The 26,413-nt window shown below is 40.1% G+C and overlaps 2 protein-coding genes across 2 annotated transcripts in view; both read right to left on the reverse strand.

Moving 5' to 3' along the window:
• tmem8b (transmembrane protein 8B) overlaps positions 1-6,965 on the reverse strand; it is a 37,126-nt gene extending 30,161 nt beyond the window's left edge. The window contains exons 1-3 of the mRNA XM_047341089.1: positions 6,749-6,965; positions 2,254-2,443; positions 1,517-1,724 (exon numbers count right to left, since the gene is read on the reverse strand). Coding sequence (XP_047197045.1) covers positions 1,517-1,724; positions 2,254-2,443; positions 6,749-6,833 — 483 coding nt within the window. The 5' untranslated portion in view covers positions 6,834-6,965. The remainder of the gene's footprint in view (positions 1-1,516; positions 1,725-2,253; positions 2,444-6,748) is intronic.
• A 4,181-nt stretch (positions 6,966-11,146) lies between these two features.
• mccc2 (methylcrotonyl-CoA carboxylase subunit 2) lies at positions 11,147-26,082 on the reverse strand. Its single transcript, XM_047341407.1, has 17 exons — positions 25,854-26,082; positions 24,032-24,098; positions 23,524-23,608; positions 23,011-23,112; positions 22,496-22,623; positions 21,592-21,704; positions 20,779-20,892; positions 20,441-20,505; positions 19,960-20,059; positions 19,769-19,864; positions 18,267-18,339; positions 18,090-18,166; positions 16,251-16,317; positions 15,502-15,658; positions 13,998-14,112; positions 12,811-12,896; positions 11,147-11,553 (listed from the first exon to the last, which is right to left on the reverse strand). Exons 1-17 carry the CDS (start codon positions 25,983-25,985, stop codon positions 11,436-11,438), a joined length of 1,695 nt encoding a protein of 564 aa, XP_047197363.1. The 5' UTR covers positions 25,986-26,082; the 3' UTR covers positions 11,147-11,435.
• Positions 26,083-26,413: the final 331 nt, after the last annotated feature.

Here is a 26,413-nt window from a genome sequence, read left to right on the forward strand (position 1 = left end):
TTTCCCCTATCACCAAGGGGAGTTAAGTACCCATGAGGAGAATATTTTAGATTTAGATCACACTGAAATCAAATTACATAACACATTAGCACAAATAAGCTTCTGTATTACCAGTCTCCATTAGTGAGTGATGCAGAACACAACAGCCATTCAAGCTGTTCATTTACTGCTCTGAGCCGCAGATGCTGAATGAGATTTATCCTATATGGTTCTCAGGATGGGTGAGTTGTTGTGTCAGTTGATCCGTTCACCGCTGAGGCTGCCGACTGAAACACGTCGACAACTTCAGGAAGGGTTGTCGTGATATCATTGTCGTCAGGGGAAAGAATAACTAATTATTAATATAATAGGGTTTACAATTTACATTTGTCGATTTCTATAAATGTATTTATTATTTAGTTAGTTATTTAACAGGGACCATGCAGATTAACACTGTCACATGCAGATAAGCAATGCAACAGATGTAATGTTCACTGTAAATGGCTTTTAGCTGGATGCCATAAGACTGATTGCCACTAAATTTGGATTATGTAATAACTTTTCCCATAACTTTTCATTTAGCACCATCAGGTCAAAATATTGACGTTTTAAATTAAATGAAATTATTAAATTTGTGTTTGGAGCTGAACTGAACCCTGAAGTAATAAGGTAAATATGACACCTGTTAAAAATCTGAATGTACGTGTGCAGCCTCCACAGAACCACAAGCTCAACTGTCTCATTAAAGGATGAGCATGGTGGTTGTCCTAAACTGTTAAGATGACTGAACAAACAAAACAGCTACAGAAAGACAGCTTCTCCCCACACTGTTCATTCTTATAATTTGACCTCTGGGAAGAGAACTGAATCATCACTGGCATTTTGATACATCTTAGCAGGAAAAGCACAGTGTAAAAGATCACATTAAAAACTAGATGGACTCTGGGAGCTCATACCTCCACCCACAAGGCTAACACCCCCCTATCCCCTATTGTTAAAAGAAATGACAAAATGTACACACATTTCCATCTAGATTCATATATAATTTTGGGAGAAATCAAAGAAAAATACCTTGCAATGTTAAAGAAAGTGAAAAACCAAACCCTGCATCCACCCCTTCATCCGGAGCCCCCTCTAAATTTAGTGGGTTCTTTCTTGAACCCAAAACAAGACTGAAAAGGCCAATTTACACCTTCAAAAATATAGTGGACAGGTGCATAGGAGACAAGCACATGCAGGTGAGAGAAGAGGAATCCTGCACATTGTCAGGTAGTTTCTGAGGAATCCTGCAAACTAACAACAAACACAGATCAAAACCTCCTTGGCCGAGGTAATTCATCTAGTTCCAGTGTCGTGCTATGGTGTACGCTGGCTCGGGCTTGTTATTAGTTTCACCAGTGTTTTTCCTGCTATGCCAGGTCAAAAAACAACACAGTAATCAATGTCAGCATGAAATACGCTGACAACACAACAACCCACAGGTTCAATATTTAACATGAAACTATAATGTCTGTGTGTGATGAACGGCCGGACTCACCTTGACTGAGATCTTGCCTTCATCCTTGGGTAAATGCGCCGCGAGGAACCAGTCTCCGGGGAGCGGGCTGGTCACGTTGAACGCTCCTGTAGTACGGTTCGGGAGCGTCCAGGTCAGAGTCACAGCAAAGGATCCTGGGACGACCGTGTCCCGTGGGAAGCTGGTGTACAGGGGGTTGATTACTGGCGGAGCGCCGGACCTGAAGTACCTATTAATCACAAAGGCAAAATTCAATCCCTGTTAGGGCCCAATATTTCATGAACAGCACAGCCAAGTGTGAAATGAATCCACGGGAACAGCTGACAGAAAGATCACCCTCCATTTGAAATATGGAAAATTTGCATATAAAATATGAATATTCATACGTTCACATGTTTGGATCCCAGGGACACGGAGGAGTTTAAAATAGGCAGGATAAATTAAAGCTTCCTGTTTTCACAGCCGCTCCTCCATATGTCCAGGCTGCAGCAATAGCTGACAATGCTCAGGGCTAACCAGCTGCTATAACCTTTTTCTCCCAGAGGTAAAGTAATTAAGATACTTGTTATTATTATCTATCCCCTACAGAAGGAGCAGAGTTTAGATTTTTAAGTGTAACTTTGGGAGACGAAAAAACAAAACCTAAAGGCTGTCAGCTAAACTCGAGCAACTTCAGGACAAGAGGAAGTTGTCGTGAAGTTGTCGTGAAGTTGCCTTGAAGTTGTCGTGAAGTTGTCGTGACGCTCGCGTGGTCTTACACGGTCACGTTGCGGTTTGGGCAGCTGTCTCCGAACGTGCCCCCCTGCTCCTTGAAGGTGATGAGGTTCCATACGGCCATCATGGTGTCGTCAGGCACATTGAAGTGAAACAGTTCCACGCTGGCGAACGAGTTGAATGCATTCAGTTTCCGAGGCGTTCGGGTGAAGTATTCGGTCACAAAAAGGCAATCTGCGGAGAGAAGAAGAAGAAGAGCATGTGCTATCATGTTTATCATGTTCACCATCTTAGTGGTGTGGAAAGTTTCATAGTGACAAACGCTAACACGTTATTGTTAAGCAGGTACGATGTTTAGCATCTTTCTTTAGCACGTTACTACACATGCTATATAGCATCATTCACATATAAAGATGGGCGACATGACGGCTCCCAACAGAGAAGCCGAAACAATATTGCTCGCCCCCTTGTGGCTGGCAGAAGCATAGGACATAAATCCCGCTGCATTGTTAGTGGATGGGACATGGACCAAGATAAAAAAGTCAAAGTACACATTGAATACATTTCTCTGAAAGATAGTTTTTTGTCATTTTTGGTAGTTCCTATCACAGTGGTGAGTGTTTATGTTTCTGGTATGTTTGGTTTTAATTCGTCATTGATGCTATTAAAACAGAGAATGTGAAATGACGTCACCGGTGTAAGATGGCAGCACCTATATCTGAGAGGTTTTGGCTTCATTGTCCATGGGAGGAAGTGGAGACTCGTCCTCCATTTTCATTTAAAGTTTATGGTGTTTAACCAAAGTATTTTACCAGTTTTGCACCATCTCAAAGATTTTGTGATATTTTACGATACAAGTGAAAATATGACCTGCTTATGGCGCCGAATAACACATCACCAACGCCTTTAGAATTCGTCCTCTGGGAACCATGATATCTGCCAACCCGTCCAATAGCTGACAAGAGATTTCAAAGTGTCAGACCAATCGACCGACAAATTGCCATCCGCAGCCATGCCTCTGGACTGAATCCCAAATACGAGGCATTTTCTATCTCTGCAGCACCATGGTACTTGTAAATAGAGCAGAGGCGGACGCAGCCTCTCTGTCTTAAGTCCATAATAACAAGCTCCTCCTTGAACCCAGAAAACTGAAACATGTAATCACGGACTTTTACTCCTTTCAGATCGGCTGAGGGAGATTCATGTATGCAGGCGCACTCACGTCCTGCATCATGTCAAATCCTTGGATTACATCCACCGGAGGCTCTGCATATAAAAGCAGCCGAACAAGTGACAGGTGTAATCTGCCATATTACCTATGTGAGCTGTGCTGGCAGCCAGCACGCCCAGCAGGGGGTGTGTGTGTGGGGGAATGGGTGTGAGTCAGTTAATTGCTACACTAGAACACCTTGCATCTCTTAGATGTGGTATAAATACAAACATAAGTAGATAACAAAGAAGGCAGCTGTATTTCAGGGGAATAATGTGACGGCACCTTGATGTTTCACTGGAGCAGAATGTTTTTCCATTTGTAGCACAGTCCCATTGTGTCGGTGCACGTCAGCCATTTCTACCATCTGTACATGGAGTATTTATGTCTGCATCTTCCACTCTCTTCTTTCTGTTGGGCGGTTTCATTTATCTCCTCGGCAATTTGTACAAAAAGTCGTCCTTTCACAATAACATTTGGAGAACGTGGGGAAGAGCCTCTTAAACAGCACGAGCCCAATTCATTTGAGTTGAGGGGAGACATTAAGGGAGCTCGCAGGACTGATGCCGCAGCTTCATGTTTGTGCTTCTGCTTCATTTCACCTTGATGATGATAATGCGGAGTAAAGAAAACCAAGTGGCCCTCTACAGTGACGAGGTGCCGAGGCGTGGGTGCACACACTCTTACCTCAAAGCCCAGAAACTCAAAAGGAATGAAGCAGGCTGACTGTCAGGAGCTCAGCCTGGACAAAGCTCCCAGCCGGCCTCTGGTCTGCTGTATGAGCCCTCTGTATATTAAAAACTCCATTTTGCCATTTTATTACATGGACACGACCGAGGCTGCAAGGAAACAGGTCACAGACTGAGGTGCTGAGTGGAGGAAACGTCTGGAGTCTGGAGGAAGTCCACAGATTTTTTGGCTGCTAATGTGTGATTAGAAGTAAACTAAGAAAAGATCACGACTACAAACCACTGAAAGTTAATGATAAACTGTAAATAGATGATTACTTACTTAAAAATAACTTTGCATATCTGGGTATATAATGTCTATAAGACTTTAAATCATCACAAGCTGTTATAGAAAGTCACTGTGAACTAATGGGAGTTATGAACTATGACAAACCAAATAGCTGCTGCACAAATTTGTGTTTATTTTTTCTCCAGTCTCTGCTTTTTAGTACTTTTTCCTCTTCAGCATGAAAAGATATTCAAATACGATTCATACCTCTCATCTGTTCAACACTGCACCCTTGGACCTTTCTTTGTAGTACAGGGTCACACAAAAGAAGAATTTTAGCAGCCATTGGTTTAAATAGGAACCTTGACAGCTGTTGCATGCAAAATAAGGCAATTTAATAAATTTAAAAAACCCATTGCATTTTTTGGCACTGATCTGAACAAAGGGGCGGACACAGGAATTTATATTTTTACCTCCTTAACATTATGAAATAGGGCGTTAAGAAAATGAAGAAATTTAGAATTTTCTTTTACATTTTCATCAATTCCCTAGGAAATAAAGGGAAACTTTGGTGGATCTAATTGATAACTGCCTGTTTGCCAAATTTCCCATGTCACAATTATGACTCTTAATGTTTTTATAACATATACGACATGAAAGAAACCCACATGTCAAGTTATGGACTGAAAATCACAATAATACACTATATAATAATCCACATATCTGTTTTCAATGTGTGAAAAATAGGATCCTGCATCGGGAGTGTAACAGATCTCAGTGACAATCCAGCAGCACCTTTAACTCCGCTCCCACTATGAAGCTGTAAACGTGCAAAAATCTCTAAATATGCATGTTTGTGTGTCAGCTAAATAAAGACATTTCACTTGGAGATGAAAGCAGCAGAATGCTCACAGGCTTTCTTACAGCACAGCTCTGACCTCGGTAATCTCTTCAATGAGCGCCTCCCAACCACTGTTTTACTCTGTTAGAGGCTTAATATAGACATAATCCCGCTTTCTGTCGTCTCAACTACTGATTTATCCTCGAATGCTTAGCTGGATCATCTTCAAACTTTATTCAACTCCGTAGGTAAAAAGGCTGCTTGTGTGAGATTTCTTGCTATTTTGGAGGATTTCCAATTTCTGTTGTTGTTAAAGAGGAACCAGCTCCAATAAGTAATCAGGAAAACAAAGAGGATTCAACATCGACAGGTGAACACAATATATCCTCTGCTGTTTCCTGCTCACAACCACCAAAGAGAATAAAATGCTTTAAAAATCCCAAACAGCCGTAAAGATGATCGAACCTTTAACCCTCCACCAACCTCAGAGCTGCCAGACACTCAGACTCCATCTGGATGAACCAGTCAAGTAAACATCTATTATTTCATGAGGAAAAAACATTTAGCTTCCGTCTTCTGAATAACACAGAATTCTAAGATGTATCCCAACAAAGCAGAGGGCAGAAGCCGATAGAGTCATGAACTGAACCTTCTATTCAACCAAGTGGAGACATTGACTGAACCTGATGGAGCGAAGCAGCAACAAGTCTGTCAGGGGGATGAACGGCAGCCTCCTCTCACACCTGACCACAGCCGGCACAGGGAGCTGTAGGTGTATGGATCCATTGTTGTCACACTACTGAGCAATGAGGTGTTTGTTCAGCAGCATCGTCTCAAAGCAACAAAGAAGAAACAAACACAAGGAGGATGTCCATCAAGATGCTTCAGAAAATACACAAAGGAATTTGACTTTTTTGGTCAATTAATATAATAAAATTGACGAAATTAAAGGGATTGAGCTTTAAAATTGCCCCATTATCCAATTATATCTGTTCAGTATTCAATTAAAATCAGGAATTTACATGATTTGACTTAAATCCTGGGATCCTGAGATGGTTTTGCTCATATGTCTGCATTTCTTAACTTGTCTTCTTCAACAAAGCAAAACAAAGAAATACACAAAACAACCAAGGGCAGCAACTATGAAAGCACCCAGCCTGGTGTGTGTCTGTGTGTGTGTGTGTTTGTGTGTGTGTGCGTGTTCTCCAGCTCTCAGGATCTCAGCCTATATAAAAACCTATGGAGCCCAAATCTGTCACACGCATAAATGTAGCAGCAGCAGCATTCCCCCTGAGCCTCACGGAGCTGACGCCAGTGCGAGCGGACTGGGAGCCCGAGCTGTGGATGTGTGAGGCTGGACTCGAACCGGACCTGGATGCTGCTGGATGCTGCTGCTGGAGGAGGAGGAGGAGGAGGAGGCTGCCGGAGGAGGATGCTGCTGGATGCCGGATGCCGGATGCTGGATTTCAGCACCCCGACACAAGCGGACAGTGAATGGGAGCATCGCACCGGGGGATGGAGGAGCACTCACCTCCGAGCGCGCAGAGAGCGGAGTAAAGCAGCCAGAGGAGCCGCGGAGGGCTGCGTCCCGAGCCCAGACGCTCCGGCGGCCACATGGTCGGAGGCTGACGGCGGAGTGAGGCGGCTGCAGCCCGGGTGCGGGTCTCGGTCTCAGTCGCTCTGCTGCTGGTTCACATTTTCTCTCCCGCACGTCTTCTCTCTCTTTCTTTCTTTCTTTTTTTTTTTTTTTTGCCTTTGCCAACGACCAGCTGTTTGTGCATGACGTCATTGAGACGACGTGCTGGCCGGCCCCTCCCCTCCGCCTCTGATTTGACAACCTCAATATGTCGAGAGATTCCATTGGACCCCGAGACCTGTCACTCAGCGCGCACCGTGCACACGACCACTGCACCGCAGAGAGAGCGCGTCACCTCGGACCCACCACATACACACACACATATACATACACACACACACACACACAAACACACACAAAATTACACATTTATACACACATACACATATACATATACACGCACACACACACATATATACATACAGACATAGTTATGCACACGCATATGCACACATACATACACACATACATACACACATACATACACACACACGGGGCCAAGTGAGGACTACATATTTGAGGCAGGGGTGGTGGGGGAGTATCTGACCAATCCTGACCAGTGTATTTTAATTCAACTTGAATAAAAACTATGAATAAATGAATAAATAACCTGCTTCCTTATGTTTCCATGAAATCAACCACATGTGTATCATCAGCTCACAAACATGCTTAATATTGTTTTATGTCCTTGAATCTTTATTGCTTTGTTACACAGCATCACTTTTGTGAATAGATTTGCAAATAGGATTTTAGACGGATGTCAGAAATCTGGAAAATGTTTCTATATGCTCTTTTTCTGTGATTGCTGTATCTGTGTCTACTTCTCGACATCACACTTACTGCAGATGTATTTGGATTTTTTTTCATTTTCCAAAGAATTTGAGGTCTTATTGACCCCAAACATATAAATATACATATAAATAACATATACAAATAAATGCACATATAGTGACTTTTCTATTTGCCTAATGACATTTGGGCAAACACGTTGCTTTTGTTCATGAATATACCAGAAAAAAAATGTAACATAAAAGATTCCTTATTAAATCTTGGGTCATCACTTCATGTCATCTACAAAAGTGATGGGTTGAATTGGATTTTAATAAGGTCACAAAGAAAAGGAAGATTGTACTGAAATGGAAATAACCCAAACGGACAATTTTCATTCTTTCACCTCAATCCTGAAACACACAAAGTTACCTCCGGATCGAAGATTGACATTTGTAGCGTGGCTCTCATGCTCAGCAGGAGACTTACTGGGCAGAATATATAATAAAAATCTTCACCAGTGTCTGGATCAGACAATAATCCATTTCCCTCCAGGAGCTGGACATTAAGCCTGACTCCAAGCCCCAGTCATGATTATTTTTAGGCTGCGGGGTGAGACTTCACCATGAGTCATCACTGTCCAGGCCGATCTGTCAGAGCGTGAATGAGCTCCTGAATCAGGTCGGATATAATTTACAATATTTAACAAAGTGAATCACTGAGCTGAAATACTGGCACTGATTCAAGAGCGAATTTCTAAAAGGTTATGATGATAATGGGCTAAATTTCAAATTGTAAAAAAAACGTGTCGGTGATCTCAAACAAACAAAGTACAAAACACAACTTTTGTGTTTTGGGTGAATTAGTTCACAATTTAAAAAGAAAATCTGTCTGGAGATTGTTTCATTTATGCTGCAAATCCACTGACTGAAGAATAGTTTCATGTTTTTCAATACAAAACTAAGTTTTTCTTTGCTCCGACTGTGATATTTATATGATTCTTTTACAATTTAAAGAGGGAAATCCTCCACTTACCCTCCTCTATAGGGGGTCAGAGGTCAGAGTCAGTTACAGAATATGATGTCCCTCAAAAAGATTTGACAAGTTGGACGAACCTGAGATGCTCAAGAAGGTGGTAAGTTAAATAAAACAACTTTAATATCTTATGGTGAATGAATCATATCAACAGTAAAAACAAACCTATGCATTTCAGCCATTGAGGTTGGGTTGTTTAATACCTAGTGGTCATGTGATCAGTATGGACACATTAGCAGTCACATTATCAGAGCAGACAGTCACATGAAAGATCATATACAAACAAATCAATACTTGCACAACATCTTAGAGCATCTGCATATTAAGGGACCCATAATAATAAAAAATAATGGAAATAAACCGTTACATAAAAGGAGAGAACTCAAGTCTATCCATCCATTATCTGTACCTCTTGTTGACACTGGACAGGATGACATATACAGAGAGAACACTCACATTCACACCTTTGACAAGTCTCCGCTTAACCCCACTCTTCTGTCTCTGGACTGTGGGAGGAAGAACAAGTACAAGCAGAAAACCCACGCAAACATGGCCCTGGCCGAACTGGGATTCGAACCTTCTTGCACCACCGTACCACCACCATGCCGTTTCAGAGTATCCTCAAGATCACAGTTTTATTTTGCTGTTTCACTCCGAGGGAGAAGTAGATTCTTACCGAAACTAACTGAAAAATATAAGTTTTAGCACATGTGGGTGTCAAAGTAAGTCAAAGAGAGGTGGGTCGTGAGAAGAGACAACAGCAGATCACGTCACATTGATGAGGTCATGACACAAAGCCTGAGAAAATGCTCATCTTTGCTTTGACCATAACCGGATCTACTGTTGAGTGCAGTGGAAGTTTACTCAGAAATCTTTCTTCGAAGTTGTAAAGATTGCCTGGGCCCCTGGATACCACAACCCACGCACAGCAGCCCATTGTGTCTGTGGCTGGATTCTCCATTACACACTGCAACAATCAGCTCAGCTATAGAACGCAGCCCCACTGCGTCGGACTGCAACAGTCTGAAGCATCCGTCTTCAGCCGAGGACACGATTTACTCCATAACACAAAGATGCACATCACCGATATGACACAGAATGGATTTTTAAAACAGGAACATTCTTGTGGTCTCCTGGAGGTTTCACACTTTTAAGGTGAAATTCATGGTTTTGTGGGGGTTTGGGAGCCTCTTTATGTTTGGATGCACGTAGATGTTAATGAGAACATCTGTGTGTGTGTCTGGCCACCTGCCCCGATCGCCTTTTAATTCACTGCACGCTGGGACCTCTAGGTTTTGAAGTGTTGCACAACCTCAAAACCAAAATAGTCGACAACAGATGGAAACCTCGTTAGATATTCTCCACGGACCCAAAGGACATCCTCGCCCTGCTGTCAGAGCAGACCTGGAAGCCACCCAATCATTATTACCGTCATTAAGAGCAGTCCGCCAGGATCTGATCGATTCTGACAGACAGAAAGACTGAGGAAGACGATAAATCATCACGGTTCCCACAGATTGATTCAAATACTACAATCCCCTGCTCTTTCTTTGCATCTTTTACACATCTTGGAAGAAAAAAAATCCATAGCGACTGTTATGAATCATTAGGTCTCAGTATCTCTGGCAAGTTTGGCTTATTTGAATAAACTTTTTAAAAAAGGTGGTTCATGCTGTTTGCTCATGCCTCCCACAGTGAGGTTTAGTGGAAAGAGGATGAAGATATAACAGGCGAGTTAAAAAAAAAAAATTGCTGGTAGGAGGTGGTGGAGTATGCATGTGTGTGTTTGTGTTTGTGTGTGCGTGTGACACATACAAACACACACACACTTCATGGTAGGAGTTATTTCTGCTCTCCACAGCCTCGGTGTAAACAGCCACACAGTCATACACAGAGGAGCATGAAGCGCCTCCAGTTTAGCGTTTTTAAATCCACTGCTGCATCTAATCCTTGGCCTCGGAAAAGTGGATGAATGAAAAATAAAAATTGTTGCCAGAGTAAAATCACATGTCCTAAACCAACAGAGGACCACCACATGTTACTGTTACTGAGGTAAATCAGCAAACTGCAGAAGAAAGAGGGAGGGAAGGAAGAGGGAGGCCAGCCGGTAAAGTTAAGCTCTCTCCCTCTGTAGCTTAGCTTCGGTACACAGCACTCTCTGCCTGGAGCAGCTATCTGTTAACACATCCTATTCCTGCTCGCCACAACACAACATTTGCACAATAACAAAAATGAAAAAGTGCACATTATAGATATCTGTGCCGAGCTCGGACATTTAAAAAAAAAATCTTTATTTGGGTGTGAATTCCCCTCCAATCTGTAATATTAAAACACCACTATTTGTTATCTAAAGTTTGAAAGTGAGCTATAACTACTGAGATATTCATGGCTGAACAGCGCCCCCTTATGACCGTTGTTTTCTCTCATGCTCTTCTTTCAGCTCAGCTCAGAAGCTGTTATGCTCCTGAATAAAAAAAAACAGCACACAAATTCTGATTTTCAAATTTTTTTATTTTCCATTTACAGAATTTGATAAAATAAAACAATCCAGCCCACTAAAGGAAACAGTTTAATAACTAGAGTTGCATTTACACTGGTGTAGTAACAGTTAAGGCACAACCTGACAAATCATCCACGTTGTGTGATTCCACTCAGGTGATGTTTTTTAGTGTTGTTCTTTCAATCTTTGTTAATCTGGTGACACATCAGGATTAAACCTACAAAAACGAGTATAAATACAGTACGACTCTGTTAGATCCGAGGTCTACACCTGCACACGCTACATCCTGAACACTCCGAATCGCGTCTTCTTCGTTGGTGCGTTCAGCGCCGCGCTGAGACTCAGACCCAACACCAGACGGGTGTCTGCTGGATCAATAATCCCGTCATCCCACAGCCTGTGGAAAGAAACGCATCAGTTTGTTAGATGACACATTTCACCTCACTCACCTGATGCTGCCTGTCGAACCCGTGCACGTTTCATAACAGTCACAGATTCTTATGTTCCTCTCCCTGAATAATTTGAGGTTGATTCTTTTTCCAGATCTGCTCTTTGATGCCGAGCCTGATCCTCTTTTCTACCATCATTTAAGATCAAAGCTCTTTCCTATTGTCAGGCACAAGATTCTGAGCTTCTTATAACATACTAATGGCTCTAAACCTCATTTTATCATATGCAAATCTTATAATCAAAAGCTCCATAGCGGAGTCCAAAGGGACATCATCAAATTGCTAGTATTGACCAATCAATCCCCCAAACCCAAATATATCGATCGATTATCATGACAGATGTTGAAAAGCTAAACATCACATTTGAGAAGCTTGAACCAGAAAAGCGTCATTGATCAATGAACCATTGTGTTATTGATTCACACATTTTATCAGTCAGGGTCGTTAATTGGGTCATTTATTACTGATCAGTGATGTGAACATATATTTTCATACTTCCCTTCTACAAAACACATTTGAATCTTAATTTCCTGTTTATATTATCCCTCCAACTGATGTATTAATAACCTCAATTTAAAAACTGCAGCTAGTGAAAGAGTTTAACTTGTCAAACAGACTTTAAAATCAATTTAAAGTCTTTATAATTGTATCTTCTTTTTGAATACTGATTATTCTCTTTATATTTCACCTCATTTCTCACAAGTCTGTGTTATAAGTTTTGAAACTTCTGTGTTTTTATGTTGCCCACATAAAATATTTTAAACTAATTGATGTCGTTTCCCAGTTCATCTAATATATAATCTGCTTATTACATATAAGTCCTAGTTTGAACTCAGAAATCAGCTGATATGTGCTCTGCTCTCATACAGTATTAAAACAACCCAGAGGACCTAATGAAAAACAAAGAGGGCTCATTGTAACAAAACAACAGGATGTCTGATGGAGAGGAAACACACTTGAAAGACATTACAGCATCACTCCTCATGCATGAAGAGCCTTTCTTGTGGTTTCTCCATTCTTGGAAAAGCAGGATCACATGACATATATAAAAATAAATTTGAAATAAATACTGGTGGCTTTTTTTTGGGTCCCTGTTTGCCCAATATTATCATTCCACAGAAGATGGGACATATTCCCTGGGCACCATTGTGTAAAGCTGAGTCTCATTTCACCCGAACTGAGACAGGAAGTCTGATGGATCTCACCTGGCGCTGGAGAAGTACGGGCTGCCTTCCGCTTCGAACCGCCGCACTATCGGCTCCTTCATGGCGGCCTCTTGCTCGGCGGTGAACTGTGAAGAAATCAGTCAAACATTGGAACTGATTGGTTTGCAGAAGGACGCTGAATGAAAGAAAAAGTTTTACAATCACATCCATTAAAACGCAGCTTGTTCAAATGGGATTTTTTTTAAAGGCTGCGTGAAGAGCACAGGGCAAATTCATTTGTCACGGAAGGCGACAATGAACACTGAAGACAGAAACCACTGAGTTCAACAGAAAGTGTTGAGTCAATACTGTATTTTTCTCAGTTCCTCTAGTCGACCAGTATTGATATAAATGATGTGAACAAATATTAGAAACACTTTATTATATGGGAACCCAGTTCAACAACAGCACAAACTACGGCTTCAAAGATTAGTGAAAAAGCTGATTTACTGAGTGAAACTGAAGATCTTTCTCATCGTCGATTGATTTGCTGTTAATTTGACCAATTAATCAATTAATAACAGTGACTAACAATAAGTGAAAATGTCCCACAGTTGAATTTCGACAGTTTAATACAACAACCATGGTGCAGTTTTAAATCCGTCTCTTGACTTTACCGTTTTACTCCTGAACACGTAAAATAACAGGAGACAAAGATGCTCTAACTGTGATTGTGTTATCACATTAAGCTCAGCTGACATACATTGTTGTGTTTATTTCATGATTTAGTTTTGAATGGTACGACTCACAACTTCTACAAAAACCTCTGTCAAGACAACAGGAATAAAATTAGCTAATAAAAAAAACATAATAACTTTTTACTACCTTTTCCGTCATTTTAATGCTTTATATTGTTGAACCATCCAAACCTCTGATTGAAGCTCCTGCCATTGGGCCCCGATATGAGGTGTCATTCTGACGCTATTAATGCAGTCTTAATACACCCATAACAGCATACCTGCCACGGTTTAATTATATCCCTTTGATGGCTGCACTATTCAGGGTAAGTCATCGCTGTAACACATCCCACTGATATAATATTATCCGTGTATTAAGTGCCATGTCAAACCATTACTGAAAGAAAAGTGTCTTTTATAATGTTTATGCTTTTGGCAGCAGAAAACCACCAGAGCTAATTGACGCTGTTCCAGTGACGTGCAGACGTGCTGACTCATGGGAACCATTACCTCCTTTCCCTCGCGCGCCCTCTGATCCTTAGTGATGGTGGCGAGGACGGTGGCCGCCTGCTCACCGCCCATAACGGAGATACGAGAATTTGGCCACATGAACAGGAAGCGAGGGCTGAGCGAGGAGAAACAGAGAGAGTTCATTTACTTGTCTTTTCTAGACCAGAATAGACAGATACATTACAAACAATTAGTAGAGCCTGACCGATATGGGTTTTTTGGGGGACAATGCCCAAAATGTCAGCTTATACGTCATATAATTAGAAAAAATTGGCAATGTCAAAGATGTTGTTATCAAACCATTACGGAGAAATGTAAATTATATTTTATTGTTTAACGGTGAACTTTATTATAAATAACTAAATACAAACATCTTTTCTACATTGTTTATTCAGTAAGATAACATTTGTCCTATCAGCAAACATAAACACAGCTACCTGTCTGTCTGTGAAAGGTCAAATGATAATTCGGCCGTGCTCTGCTAATAACAACTCAAAAATGAATCTGTACAAATGGAGGTCTGACACCAAATGATGACAAACACCTGAACTGATTAGGGATCCGGTTTCCTTTAAGAATTCAGGAAAGTCCAACTAAAGGTAAGTACGAATAAAAGTTTTCATCTGTGCTCGTTTCAAAATTTGTTTCAGAAGATTCTAAACACATTTAAATTGAGGGAACAGACTGAGACAGGTGGGAAAATTCAATCTTCCAATTTAACAAACAGCTTGAATCTAAACTATTCACACAATATGTAATTTTACTACCATATACTTTGCAAAGAAATGTGGGTGCATTCAGATTCAGATCCATTGATAATACACATTAAAAGTTTGTTTGCAGTTCGTGGAGAGTACAAATGCATTGTGGGATGCTGAGTGGATGTAGAGGGAACTGGGCAGAATTGCACAATTACAAGTTTGAAAGTACAAATTCCAGAAACACCTCTGCACCGCTGTTGTTTTATCAGGAGTCTTGGTGTTGTACCATCTCCTCATTGTTAATTTTTATAGAAGTAATAATAATGAAAGGGACATTCTAATAAGTATGGGGTAGTGGTGAGTGTAGGTTGAAATTAATATAGAAGATGAATTGAATAAAGGTTTCAGTTCTTCAGTTTCTGGCCTCAAGAACCTCTCGAATGAGATGAAACATCCTCAAGCATCTCTAACCAAACGAATTCCCCCTTGATTCAACTCTTCTCAGATAACAATCACCTTGAGGACTGAGAATCTTGACAGAATTCAAATGAATTTACTATGAAACATGCATTTTTACACCGAAAGTCTCTTTTCCTGCTGCTACGAAAAGGTCACTTGCACCCAGATGTAAAAACACAAAAGGTACCTGATGCATATTATTACACAATCAGCAATCACAGTGTGGTTTTACACTCCAGTTATTCACAAACAATCTAGACACAACTAATGGTCGTTGGCAAGGCTGTTGTTTTTCTTTCATGGTTCCTGGTGCTGTCACAGACCACACATTAACCTTTTCATACCTGTAGGCTCTGCCACACATGCCGTAGTTTCCTGCACCGTAGGATCCTCCAACGATAACGGTAATCTTGGGTACATTGGCACAGGCGACTGCGGTTACCATCTTGGCTCCATCCTTGGCGATGCCTCCTGCTTCATACTCTCTACCCACCATGAACCCTGAGAGGCAGCAGACAGAGATTGCAAATAAAGAGCCGTGTTGACTTTGCCAGTGTGTGTGTGTTTGTTGTTATCTCCAGGGAGAAAAAACCTGAGTGTGTTAAAAATAAATCTTTAATGAGGAACAAGTAAAACTGAGAGATTGCTGATAAAGATTTGTACACCATGCCACACGAACTGATGATGATACCCAGCATTGTATTACATTACATGCAAGGTTCATTAGGTGCATCAGAACCCATTAAAAACCACAATACTGACAGATTATTCCTCAGTTATTTAACCCCTTAGATAACAATCACCTCCGGCAAGAAGGGTAGGATTTTGTTTTGTTTGTCTGTTATCTAGCAGATCTCTATCTTTTACATTGTGAGATAAAGTGCTTTTCAAGATTGTCTATTTCTCAGGGAATAATTGATGGATCTTGATGAGGACTGATATCTATGAGTGTGTGAAACTTGGTGCAGATCCAAGTAAAAATCTGGATCCAGTGAATTTAAAAGGTGGTTTCACTGTTGCACTCTCTGTTAATATCATATTCTATCACATGTCAGTGCTCTTCAAACATCAGACAGTGTGAACTCCCACTGACCTGTTATGTTTTGCAGAAAAATGAGTGGAATGTTTCGTTGGCAACACAACTCGATGAAATGCGTCCCCTGAAAAGGAAAACAAATTTTACATTTATAATGACTACCTTGAAAGACAATGATGGCGTAGTAATGATTTATTTTTCTTCATATCTCCAGGAATCACAAAAACTGAACTCCCTAAAGAAACCAGTGTAAATATGTAGAATAAATATGTAAGAAGAATATATACAGAAGTGCTTGAGGAACCAGAGATAAAATGCACACTGAAACCAAACTATCTTGGTTAATTGTGGATATTTTGATTTCTAAAACAGCAAACCGGTGACCACAGTGATGCTCTTAAATCCCTCAAGTGACCAGTTTACTTTATATCCACAACAAATGGGGCTTAAGAATCGACTTCAGCTGCTTCGTGCTCAGTGCCCAGTGTTTGCCCTGTGATCAGTCGGCCTCACCTTGATCATCATCCTCCTGACCAGGCAGGACAGAAAGTTATCAGGCTGAGAGGGGACGTCGTCTGGCTTTGTATTTGCCAGACTTTACTTTGAAACGAAGGAGCTGAATGGCTTTTCACTCGGCACAACACAGAGCTGCCAGGAGCTGTTGCGAAGGCAAGCAGGCACAAAGGACTGTGCACTGTGCGGAGACACCTCATTTACATACACTTTGTATCGCTGAATTACTCGGCTGTTTTCTTTATTTTGGCATTTACCTCTGCTGGCTTTCTTTCGGCGGTGCAGCCTGCCTCGCATCGCAAAGTGTAAACAGAGGTAGGAGACAATGTGGGAGACGGCTGCCCATTAGAAACTGTCACTTGGTGAGAAATGATCCATCAGCTGGCTCCCTGATGTGTGCACAACAACACAAATCTAATCTTTTTTCTGCTACCTCTCCCTTTCACCAACACAAATACTGGGGGAAAAGCTTTTTTAAATCTTACAGTTAGCATAACAGAAGCCCGGCATGTCTTAAGTAATGACAGCGTGTCTGAGAATGCAGGTGCGGAATTGATTTTTCTTGGACGTGCTCGCTGAGCTCGTCTGTTCCACGTCTGAAGCACGGAGTCCGTCTCTCTCGACAGTAATTGCATGATGAGATAACCGGCGTTCATGCCATCATATTGAGACCTCACAGAAATAAATCAAAGAAACCCTTTTTTTCCCCCCGCCAGCTTGTAATCTAATTCAAGATGTGTTTGAAAAACTTATTAGTCTATAATCACAAATCCAGCTCCTCATCTTTCCTGAGGCTGTGTAAAGTTCAGGTCTGGTCACGGCAGATTGGCTTGCAAATTAAGTGATTTATATTAAATGAAAATTATGATTGTGCCTCGTCCGTGGTCTCTAAATGCGATGTTATTACAATGCCATTCATCAGCGTGCTCAGGAGATGTTCCACACAAGTGCAATTTGAGAGCTTATTGTACGAGAGGAACTCGTCGCCTTGACTGTGGAGGGTCACAACGAACCAGCTACCAACACTAAAGCTCCCTCACGAGAGAAATATTGATAATCAGCAAATCCCTGAGGAGAATTTCATCTGAATCACCTCACTATTAACATTTCAGAGGCACGAACCAGCACAATGTTTAATATTCTGAAAACTCAACATCGTCATGCGACTTATTACGATTTACACGTTTTTCCTTGTTTGCAGATCTCATTTCTATTAATGAAATCTTATGATTGCTGCTGTACAAATTTAACTTTGTGTTATAAGCGAGATGCAGTATTAAGGTTATAACAAAGCTTTGAAGACATTGTCAAATAAATCTTAGAAATCTATATTTATTACCACCACCACCGAGGAGCTTCTGTTTATACCTTAACAATATTTACCTTTTTTGCAGATTCTGAAAACAAGACTCCGTTGTTTCCAATGATTCCGACCGGGTAACCAAATATTCTTGAAAATCCTGCGGAAATATTTGAGTCAAATTCCAGATTCTAGAGAACAAAATAAACCATATTTCTCTATGTTGAAGAAAAGTTTAAAGAAAATTATTTTTGCGTTACCTGTAACAAGTGTGTCTCCGTAGAAAGTCTTGAACTCATCAAATTTGCTGCCGTCTACAACTCTGGCAATGACCTGCACACAAATACTATAAAAGTTAGAAAAGCCAAAAGAAAGACCTGTAACAAAAATGTTATTTTCTTTCTTTTATATGTATGTACTGACATTATTCTGACACCTGTATGTGGTTAAACTTATGGCAAATCCATTCCTTCCTACTGAGGTATGACTATAATATATTATTAGACGGATGCATTTATTAAATTTGTTTCCACTGACACTTTTACTGAAGTGTTTTGACTTCAGTGATTTAAGGGCTTCCCTTGTTGAAAAGGCGATTACAGTGGAACTCCTGTAAAGAGGGAAGCACTCAGTTGAGTTTGCAAACTAAATGCACCGTCAATGCTGTTCCACACTTTGACCTCCTGAGGGTTAGCAGTAATTCTTGCTCCTGGATCTACATCAAGAATCGAATCAAAGACACAGGCTTTAAACCAAATGAGATCATCTGGCAAGCAGCGGCCGGAGAGAGCAGAAACACATGATTGATGCCAGTCGTCCATTATCGACTTCACTCCCGATAGAGGGAGCTGACAGCTAAGTAGTGTTTGAAGTGAATTCTGGACCTGTGAAAGACAGGTTTACTCCTATTATTTATAAAGCCTGAGTCTGTGCTCTATGAATCTTGTTTTCTGATGGTAATATTATGACAAAATCAATTTAATTAATGGCAAATCACACATTGAACTAACAGGGTGTCTATAGCTATAAAGAACGTAAATTTAGGGCTTCTTAAGACACGTTTAATGCCTAATTAAAAAGGCAAAACTTGTGATGGCAATACACACTTAATTGAAAAGTACTTGTTCCAAGTAAACATGCTGATCAGACTCAACTGCTTTGACCCCAAATGTCCCAAGACTGAAAAACTTTAAACACACAGTGCAGTTTGCTTCAAGAGCTCCTCCAGGCTCTGGATTGACCCGCCACAAGTACTCGTCATTCTCAAGCCCCTTTTCATTAAAGTTGCATTTGAAAAGCATTAACTTAATGCAAAAACTTAAACAGAAACAGACTGAGGATGCAGCACATCCTGGAACTAGTAATTCTTCCTCTTTGGTCTGGCTGATTAGAGAAAGTTTTGCAGTAATCTTTGGCAGCGATATGCCTAAAATAATTAAGATCTGTATAAGCTGAATTTAAAATAGTTTAATACTTTAAAAGGCCTTTTGTTCGTAAAATAGACATTTTAAGACTTTTTAAGGACGTGTAACCACAACGACAGATTTGAGTGGAGCTCAGGAATTATGTTTAAATGATTATGTAGTGCTATGATTAAATCCTTTGTAGTAGATTATCAAGTGTTTGATAATTCAAAAATGTCTAGATTCAAGTATTGCCATTGTTCAAACGACTAAAGGAAATGTTACGGCACATTTTCTTGACGTGCAGCCTCTACAACCTTTCCTCTTCTAAGAAAATGTAACTTAAAGTGGACGTCTACCTCTCTGACATCAAAGTTGCGTTTCAAGTTTGCTCCAACTATGCCATAGAGTTCATCTGCCGGGTACAGAGGAGCCTCAACGGGTTCTGTGGTGACCTGAAAAACATCAGACAGGCTCTGTGTCAACAGGAAGCACAGACTTGAGAGCACGATAAATTATTAAATATCTATAGTTATTCTTTTGGACTGACCTCGATATTTTTCCTGTAGTTGAGGTTCCGCACCGCCTTTCTTGCCAAATGAAGCGCGTGATTATCGTCTAAAGCGTAGTGATCGGTCACACCGGATTTCCTGGAAAATACACAACTGATCAATCACCGGGAAATTATTACAGCACAAACATCAATACTTAGGATGACGACACTGATGGGAGCAAGAGCACAACTATCGTATTTAATGAGAAATTGAATAAATATAAACCAGTAACTATTTTATTGTGCGATGAAATAATTGAGAAATACTGAGATCTATGTAAAGTGAAAATCAAATCCTAACTGAGACTTTTCAAAATTTGTAAAAGAATTATAAAAAAGAAGATCTTTTACAAAAGGAGTGGAGGGTTCAGGCTGGAGTCACACTCACACTCGGCCTAATTAATATTTCATATGATAAACGTTTCTTAAAAACAAACCCCAAATTCCACACATCTGTAAAATACTGTTAATTTCATACTTGCAATGGAGATCGGCGCCGCCAAGATCCTCGGCAGAAACTTCTTCTCCAGTGGCAGCTTTGACCTGTGAAAAATGAAAGGGAGATTCTCAATGAAACGTTATTTATTGATAATTAAATAAATGATTATAGGTCATGGGCAGGGAACATATAGGTTTCTTATCCCGACCACAGCAGCATCACATGAGGAAAACAGGAAAACTTGACAATGGGAATTTTTGTCCCAACTAGGAATGTTCTTCCATTTAACCATTAACTGACAATAAGTTTGGTTAATCTATCTATAAATCTCAGCCTCTCCCTCTAAACAGTTAACTTGGATGTAAAAATGTGCAAACCAGTGGAGGTCCTCCGAGGAAGATAGTCCCTTGCTTCTGCACAATGATGCTTTCATCTGCCATCGCTGGTACGTAAGCTCCTCCAGCCGTGCAGGAGCCCATCACAACAGCAATCTGAAGGAGCAACGACAAATCATAAATAAAATCTAGTTACAAAACATGTACAATATTAAGAATGTGAACAGATGTGAAAACTCTGACACAAAATTAATACAATACCGGTGAAATAACATATGAAATCCATTTACTCTGCAAATATCATTATTTTGATCCTTTCAATGGAGTTTTGAATTATCAATGCAATTACCAGCTTGCAACTGGGATGTTAAATTCCCAATGTGGTAGACAGAATTTGGATGAATTAATGGGAACCCCATTAGTTGAAGTTAAACGAATATATGCTGCTGTGATTCTCACTCCTGGGTGAATTGGAGAGCCACTGCATTCCTCAGCTCTCACCCGGTCGGACTTGTTTTTGTTTTGTTTCTAAAAAAGACGGATGTCTCTTCAAAACCAAAAATCAAAAGTAAGATGGATTTTAGTTGCCTACACACAAAGAGAAGATGAATGAGCAGCAACGGTGCAGATTTACAATATCTGCTGCCTGACTGACTTTTTCAGACATGCTTTTCAACTTTCAAAGAAATGAAATATGAGTCAAGTTGTTTTTGGCAAGAATAGAGGCAAGATTTTTGAAAAGCACGAAAAATATGCAATCCAAGATAATAACAGTGAACGAGAGGAGACAAGACGTTTAAATCTCCTTGTGTTATGTGAATAACTTGTGAAATACGAAGAGAACTTGAGGGTCACCTGTGCTATTCCCTCTGAAGACAGCCTGGCCTGGTTGTAGAAGATGCGTCCAAAATGGTCTCTGTCAGGAAAGACGTCGGCCTGTCTGGGCAGGTTGGCTCCTCCGGAATCCACTGAAGGAAACAAGAACACAGGATGTTTTAAGAACTAATAGATTATTAACATCTAGCTCCTATATTACAGCCACTTTATCTTCTGTTATATGAACTACAGCCTGCAACTCACAACCAGGTCCTTCTGGGATGTCTTAAAGCAACACTGTGTAACTTTAACTAAGCAGCAGCGCCATCTGCAGCCACACATGGGGATTTATTTTGTTGAGTGATAAAGTGGTTTTCATGTAGATAAAAAAACAAAGTGTATAAATGTGTAGAGTGGAGCTCTGCCTCCGTAGAACTGCATCAAAACTGTTTATTACCCATGATCCTCGGCTTCTTTAACCAGGAGAGCAGCCGCTATAACAAATCCAAACTCGGTTTAGGAGGATTGACATTTTTAAAGTTTCCCTGTTGAATATTGGAGATAAACGCTGGTTTTTAAAAACTTTTAAGTCATTAAGATCTGCAGATTAAGATTAACAGCTACAGTTCAGCATTACTCTTCAATTTACTGGACCTGGTTCTGACAGTTGAAGCTGGGAATGTTGGTCAGTTACACACTTCTCACAGGAGAAGGTTGAGGATTGGGAATGAAACATTCTCCTTTAAGTCTGAGTTCAATCAAACTCATTCTGAAGCTGCTATTTTAGGGTTAAGGAAGTTGCATAGTGTTGCTTTAAGTCCACACTGACAACAAAACATATTCTCTTTATTTCTAGCATGACCTTCTTATTTATACGTTTAATTGTGGTTGCGGAAGTGAAAAACTATTTTTAAGAAACCCTTACAAATACAGAAATACTCACCTAAGTAGATGCATGGCAGGTGGTTCTGTTGAGCTATTTCTTGTGCACGGAGATGCTTCTTCACGGTGATTGGATAATACGTTCCTCCTTTGACTGTGGCATCATTTGCAACAATAACACATTCCACCCTATGAAAAATAGAAAAATTTAATAAATCCACTGAAATGCTTTAGTGCACTGGGAGAACGAAAGTGAAAATCCATTAAAACGATACAAAAAAAGCTTAATTATCATAAGTTTGAATATTTTGCAGCAAGTTCAGGATCTTTTTTCTGTATTCAGAGGCAAAGAGAAAATCCAATTAAATTTTCTATTCAGTGTTAGCAGAAGAATTTGCTCTAATCTAAATTTTGGTTTTCGTATTCAGGATCTCGCACTGAGAGAATTGGACAGGAGAGACTTTTTCCTCTGGTGCTGTTTTCATAATAGCCTCGCACATACACTGTCTGTAATGTGTGAATAATTACACGACTACAAATTAGCCGATACATGCAAAAGGAGGTCATTAAGCGTACCCCGACACACGTCCAATCCCGGTAATTATACCGCCTGCTGGGACTTCCTCTTTTCCGTACAGCTCATTTGCTGCAAACTGAGAGAATTCCAAGAAGGGGGTCCTGCAAGGAAAAAAACAAAACATCATGTGATACCTGCTGGTTCAAACAGCTGACAGCAACACATTCAGATTCAGAAGGCTGGCTCAGTGGAGAGAGACCCTCTGCATGTATCTGGGGAGGAGGATGTTTCAAAACCCCTCTTCATCATTAATGTCTCCCAACCAATACAGTGCTGTGATTGGCCAGAGGTGCATGTTCAGTCAGAAACTCAGAGTCACTTAGTTTTACTGATAAACTACTATAAACTCACTTTTGACCCACATCTCATTTAGTTTAGATTTGTAAAATGTGGTTAATTCAGTGTTAATACATTTTCTGCCAATTTGCACATTTCATTACAGTTTTATGAATCAAGTTGCTCGATATGAATTTTGAATCTATCACAACTGAAGATGGGAGTTGGTACATTACCCTGGATCCAGGAGTCTGTCTACACGCTCTCTGGGCAGAAGTTTCCCACGAGACGTGTGAAGCTTTCTGGCTTTTTCTCCTCCGCCTGAATCAATAAAAAAAATAATTTAGCAACACTTACAATAATCCAATGTTGGTTTTCAACAAGTAAACATGAGTCCAATCGTAGATCCTAACCCAAAAAACAAACATACCCTACCCCCTGCACTATAAACATTTTGTATATATACACAACTTTGCATACAACTGCATCAACTGTCTTGAAATGTACAATGATATTATGTAATACACCCGACATTAGATTCATTAACAATATGGAGACATATACTGTAAACTAAAATGTCACTGACAATGAGTCCACACAGTCTAAAAACGTACAGCTTTTACCTTTCTATTGTATTTATTCACATTTGGGAACAGACCCTTAAATCCAAAATATCTACTCAGGGACATATGGAGCAGTTTAACTAGAACAGAGGGTACAACTGACACACTTGCTCACACTTACCCAATTTAATCTTCTCTGTCCGGCTTTTCAGCTCGTCGACAAGAACCTGCATTCGTTCATAATTCTCCTGTAAAACAAAAAGAGCATATAGATGATAAATTTACTTGTCATGTTATATAATTTCTGCGGATGACAATTTGAAGCAGACATATTACCACAACTTTGCTTTGGTCAACAAAACGGTGAGTATCATGTAAAGCACTTTATATATATATATATATATACATTATAGATTAATCATTAATGACAGAAACACATAATTAACTATTTATTCAAACAAAATCAGCTCTGAATACAAACTAAGTCGTTTAGCACCTCCTCAGCCTCCAGAATCAGAAAGAACATGACAAATAAGACCAACGCCTTTCACCAAAATTAACCTGTTACCTTGTTATAGCACTCAACCATCTTCTGCCTTGTTTTCCCATTGGAAAATAGGAAAGGTTATGATTATGGAACCAATTAGATTGTGAAGGTCGGCTTGTGGTTCAATTGAAATAATCGACACTCTGTCATCTAACTGCATTCAAATCAAGACCAAATTTAAAAAGGTCAGGAACACAGCTGGAGTAAAAATGATGTAATGTGAGACACAATCTCTTCAGAGCCAATGTTTGTGCATTTTTTAAACAAGTGCAAACATTCAGGGAGTGAGTCTGCAGTGACATCCAGTGGCCTGTTGTGGTGTTGCATCAGTGAGGGTGAATTAGTTGATGGAGGGTAAATGTGGACATAATGTACCAATAGTTAAATTGCTGATGGTTAAAATGATTAAATTATAACTTCAACCTAACACTCCAAGGCAAACCCTAATTTGTATTTACTCCCGTCTTGGCCTCAACTCTTGCTATGTTTTAATCTAGTTCTAATCTAGACATTTCTTTTTGTAAGATTACAGTTGAACATCATGTGGTGGTTTTGTTTTTGCCTAATATAAACTGCGTTTTTAACATTATTTACACAGTTAATATGCTCGTGCAGATGTTCCGTTTACTGAGAACCACAGCCCTGCCTGCTGGATGTCACTCTTATAATTATACCCACACTGAGGATGTCCTGTGTTTACACAGCTGTTTGCAAACATTTGGACTCCCTAAGGAAAGTTGTATATGTTGTGAAGGGAAAAGAAACAATACAACCCCTACAGCAAAGAGATGTTCATGCTCTACAACTTTTACTCTTTCGTGAAAATAACAACACAAAAAAAGGAGATCGTGTGTTTGAATGAAGTTTAAATAATCCTGCACACATTTGAGCTTTTTTCAGTTAAACAGAAGGGACAATTCTCTGGAGACAACATCAACTCATTGTTAAAAGTTGCAAATTAAACTAAAGTGGTATATTTCCAAGGTTACTTCAGTTCTGCATCGTCCCAGTTCAAATCTCAGGTGTAAGAATAGTGATGGGATACAAATGGGGTCTAAGATACAAACAAGCAACAGTGAACCCTTCTGGAATTAATCTTACTTAACTTTTCACATTTAACACATGTTATTGTTCATATAAGTACAGTTTGTAGAGTTAAAGGACTAAATAAGCAGAGTATTATATATATTCTGCTGTGACTTGTGCAGTGAACAGATGTCTGCACAGTGACATCAATGACAGCTAATGACCTCTTCAGCCAGAACACTAGCTTAACTTAGCTTCTGCTGAAATATATAAAAAATAAAACATTATTATTAGACATTAACGCGACAACACGGCGTCTCTCAGGTGTGACGTCACCCGGCTGGACAGCTCCAACACTGATAGTAGCACCAAGTGCATTTCTCAATGTGACAGTCTGGCTGTAGCTACCGTTAGCTGCGGGCTAACCTACCTGGTAAACAGAGGAGTGTTTGTCCGGCTCCGAGCCGAGTCGAGCCACTTTCTCCGCATAGTACGGTCTGGACGGAGACCGAGGCAGAGTCCTGCAGCGGAGCAGCCACGGTCGGGCCGTCTGGAGAAGCATGTTCGAGTTCCCGTCGGAGCAAACGTGAGATTTACAGCTGCTAGCTTGGTAGCTAGCCTAGCAGTGCTCTTCTTCTATGGTTGGTGTTAGGAGGAGTGCAGCTCCATGTCGCCACCTGCTGTTCATATAGAGTCTCTACATGTAAAAAAAAAAACATCCTGTTTGATAGCTGCTTTTTAAAAACTACATAACATACTGTAAGGTGAGAGTTAAAGGCTTATAACATTATTATTAGTAGTAGTAGTAGTAGTAGTATTAGTAGTAGTAGTAGTAGTAGTAGTAGTGGTAGTAGTAGTAATTAGTTTATTCTTTCTGCATTAATGTATTATTATTGAGATTGGACAGAATGACCAGATTAGTTTGAACACAATCACATTAAAGAAACAGTTGTTTATTTTGCCTAAATCATAATAAAAAAATCAGCATGG

This window comes from Hippoglossus stenolepis, chromosome 9 (assembly GCF_022539355.2).
Source record: "Hippoglossus stenolepis isolate QCI-W04-F060 chromosome 9, HSTE1.2, whole genome shotgun sequence".
Lineage (NCBI taxonomy): Eukaryota > Metazoa > Chordata > Actinopteri > Pleuronectiformes > Pleuronectidae > Hippoglossus > Hippoglossus stenolepis.

What these genes read in the sequence shown, in the direction of transcription:
- mccc2 (XM_047341407.1), bottom strand. Translation starts at nt 25,985, where the DNA reads ATGCTTCTCCAGACGGCCCGACCGTGGCTGCTCCGCTGCAGGACTCTG. An exon ending in GGGATTGGACGTGTGTCGGG is followed by an intron (nt 22,624 to 23,010) that starts GTACGCTTAATG and finishes TATTTTTCATAG; the next exon opens with GGTGGAATGTGTTATTGTTG. An exon ending in TTTTCTGCAAAACATAACAG is followed by an intron (nt 15,659 to 16,250) that starts GTCAGTGGGAGT and finishes GCTGCCTCTCAG; the next exon opens with GGTTCATGGTGGGTAGAGAG.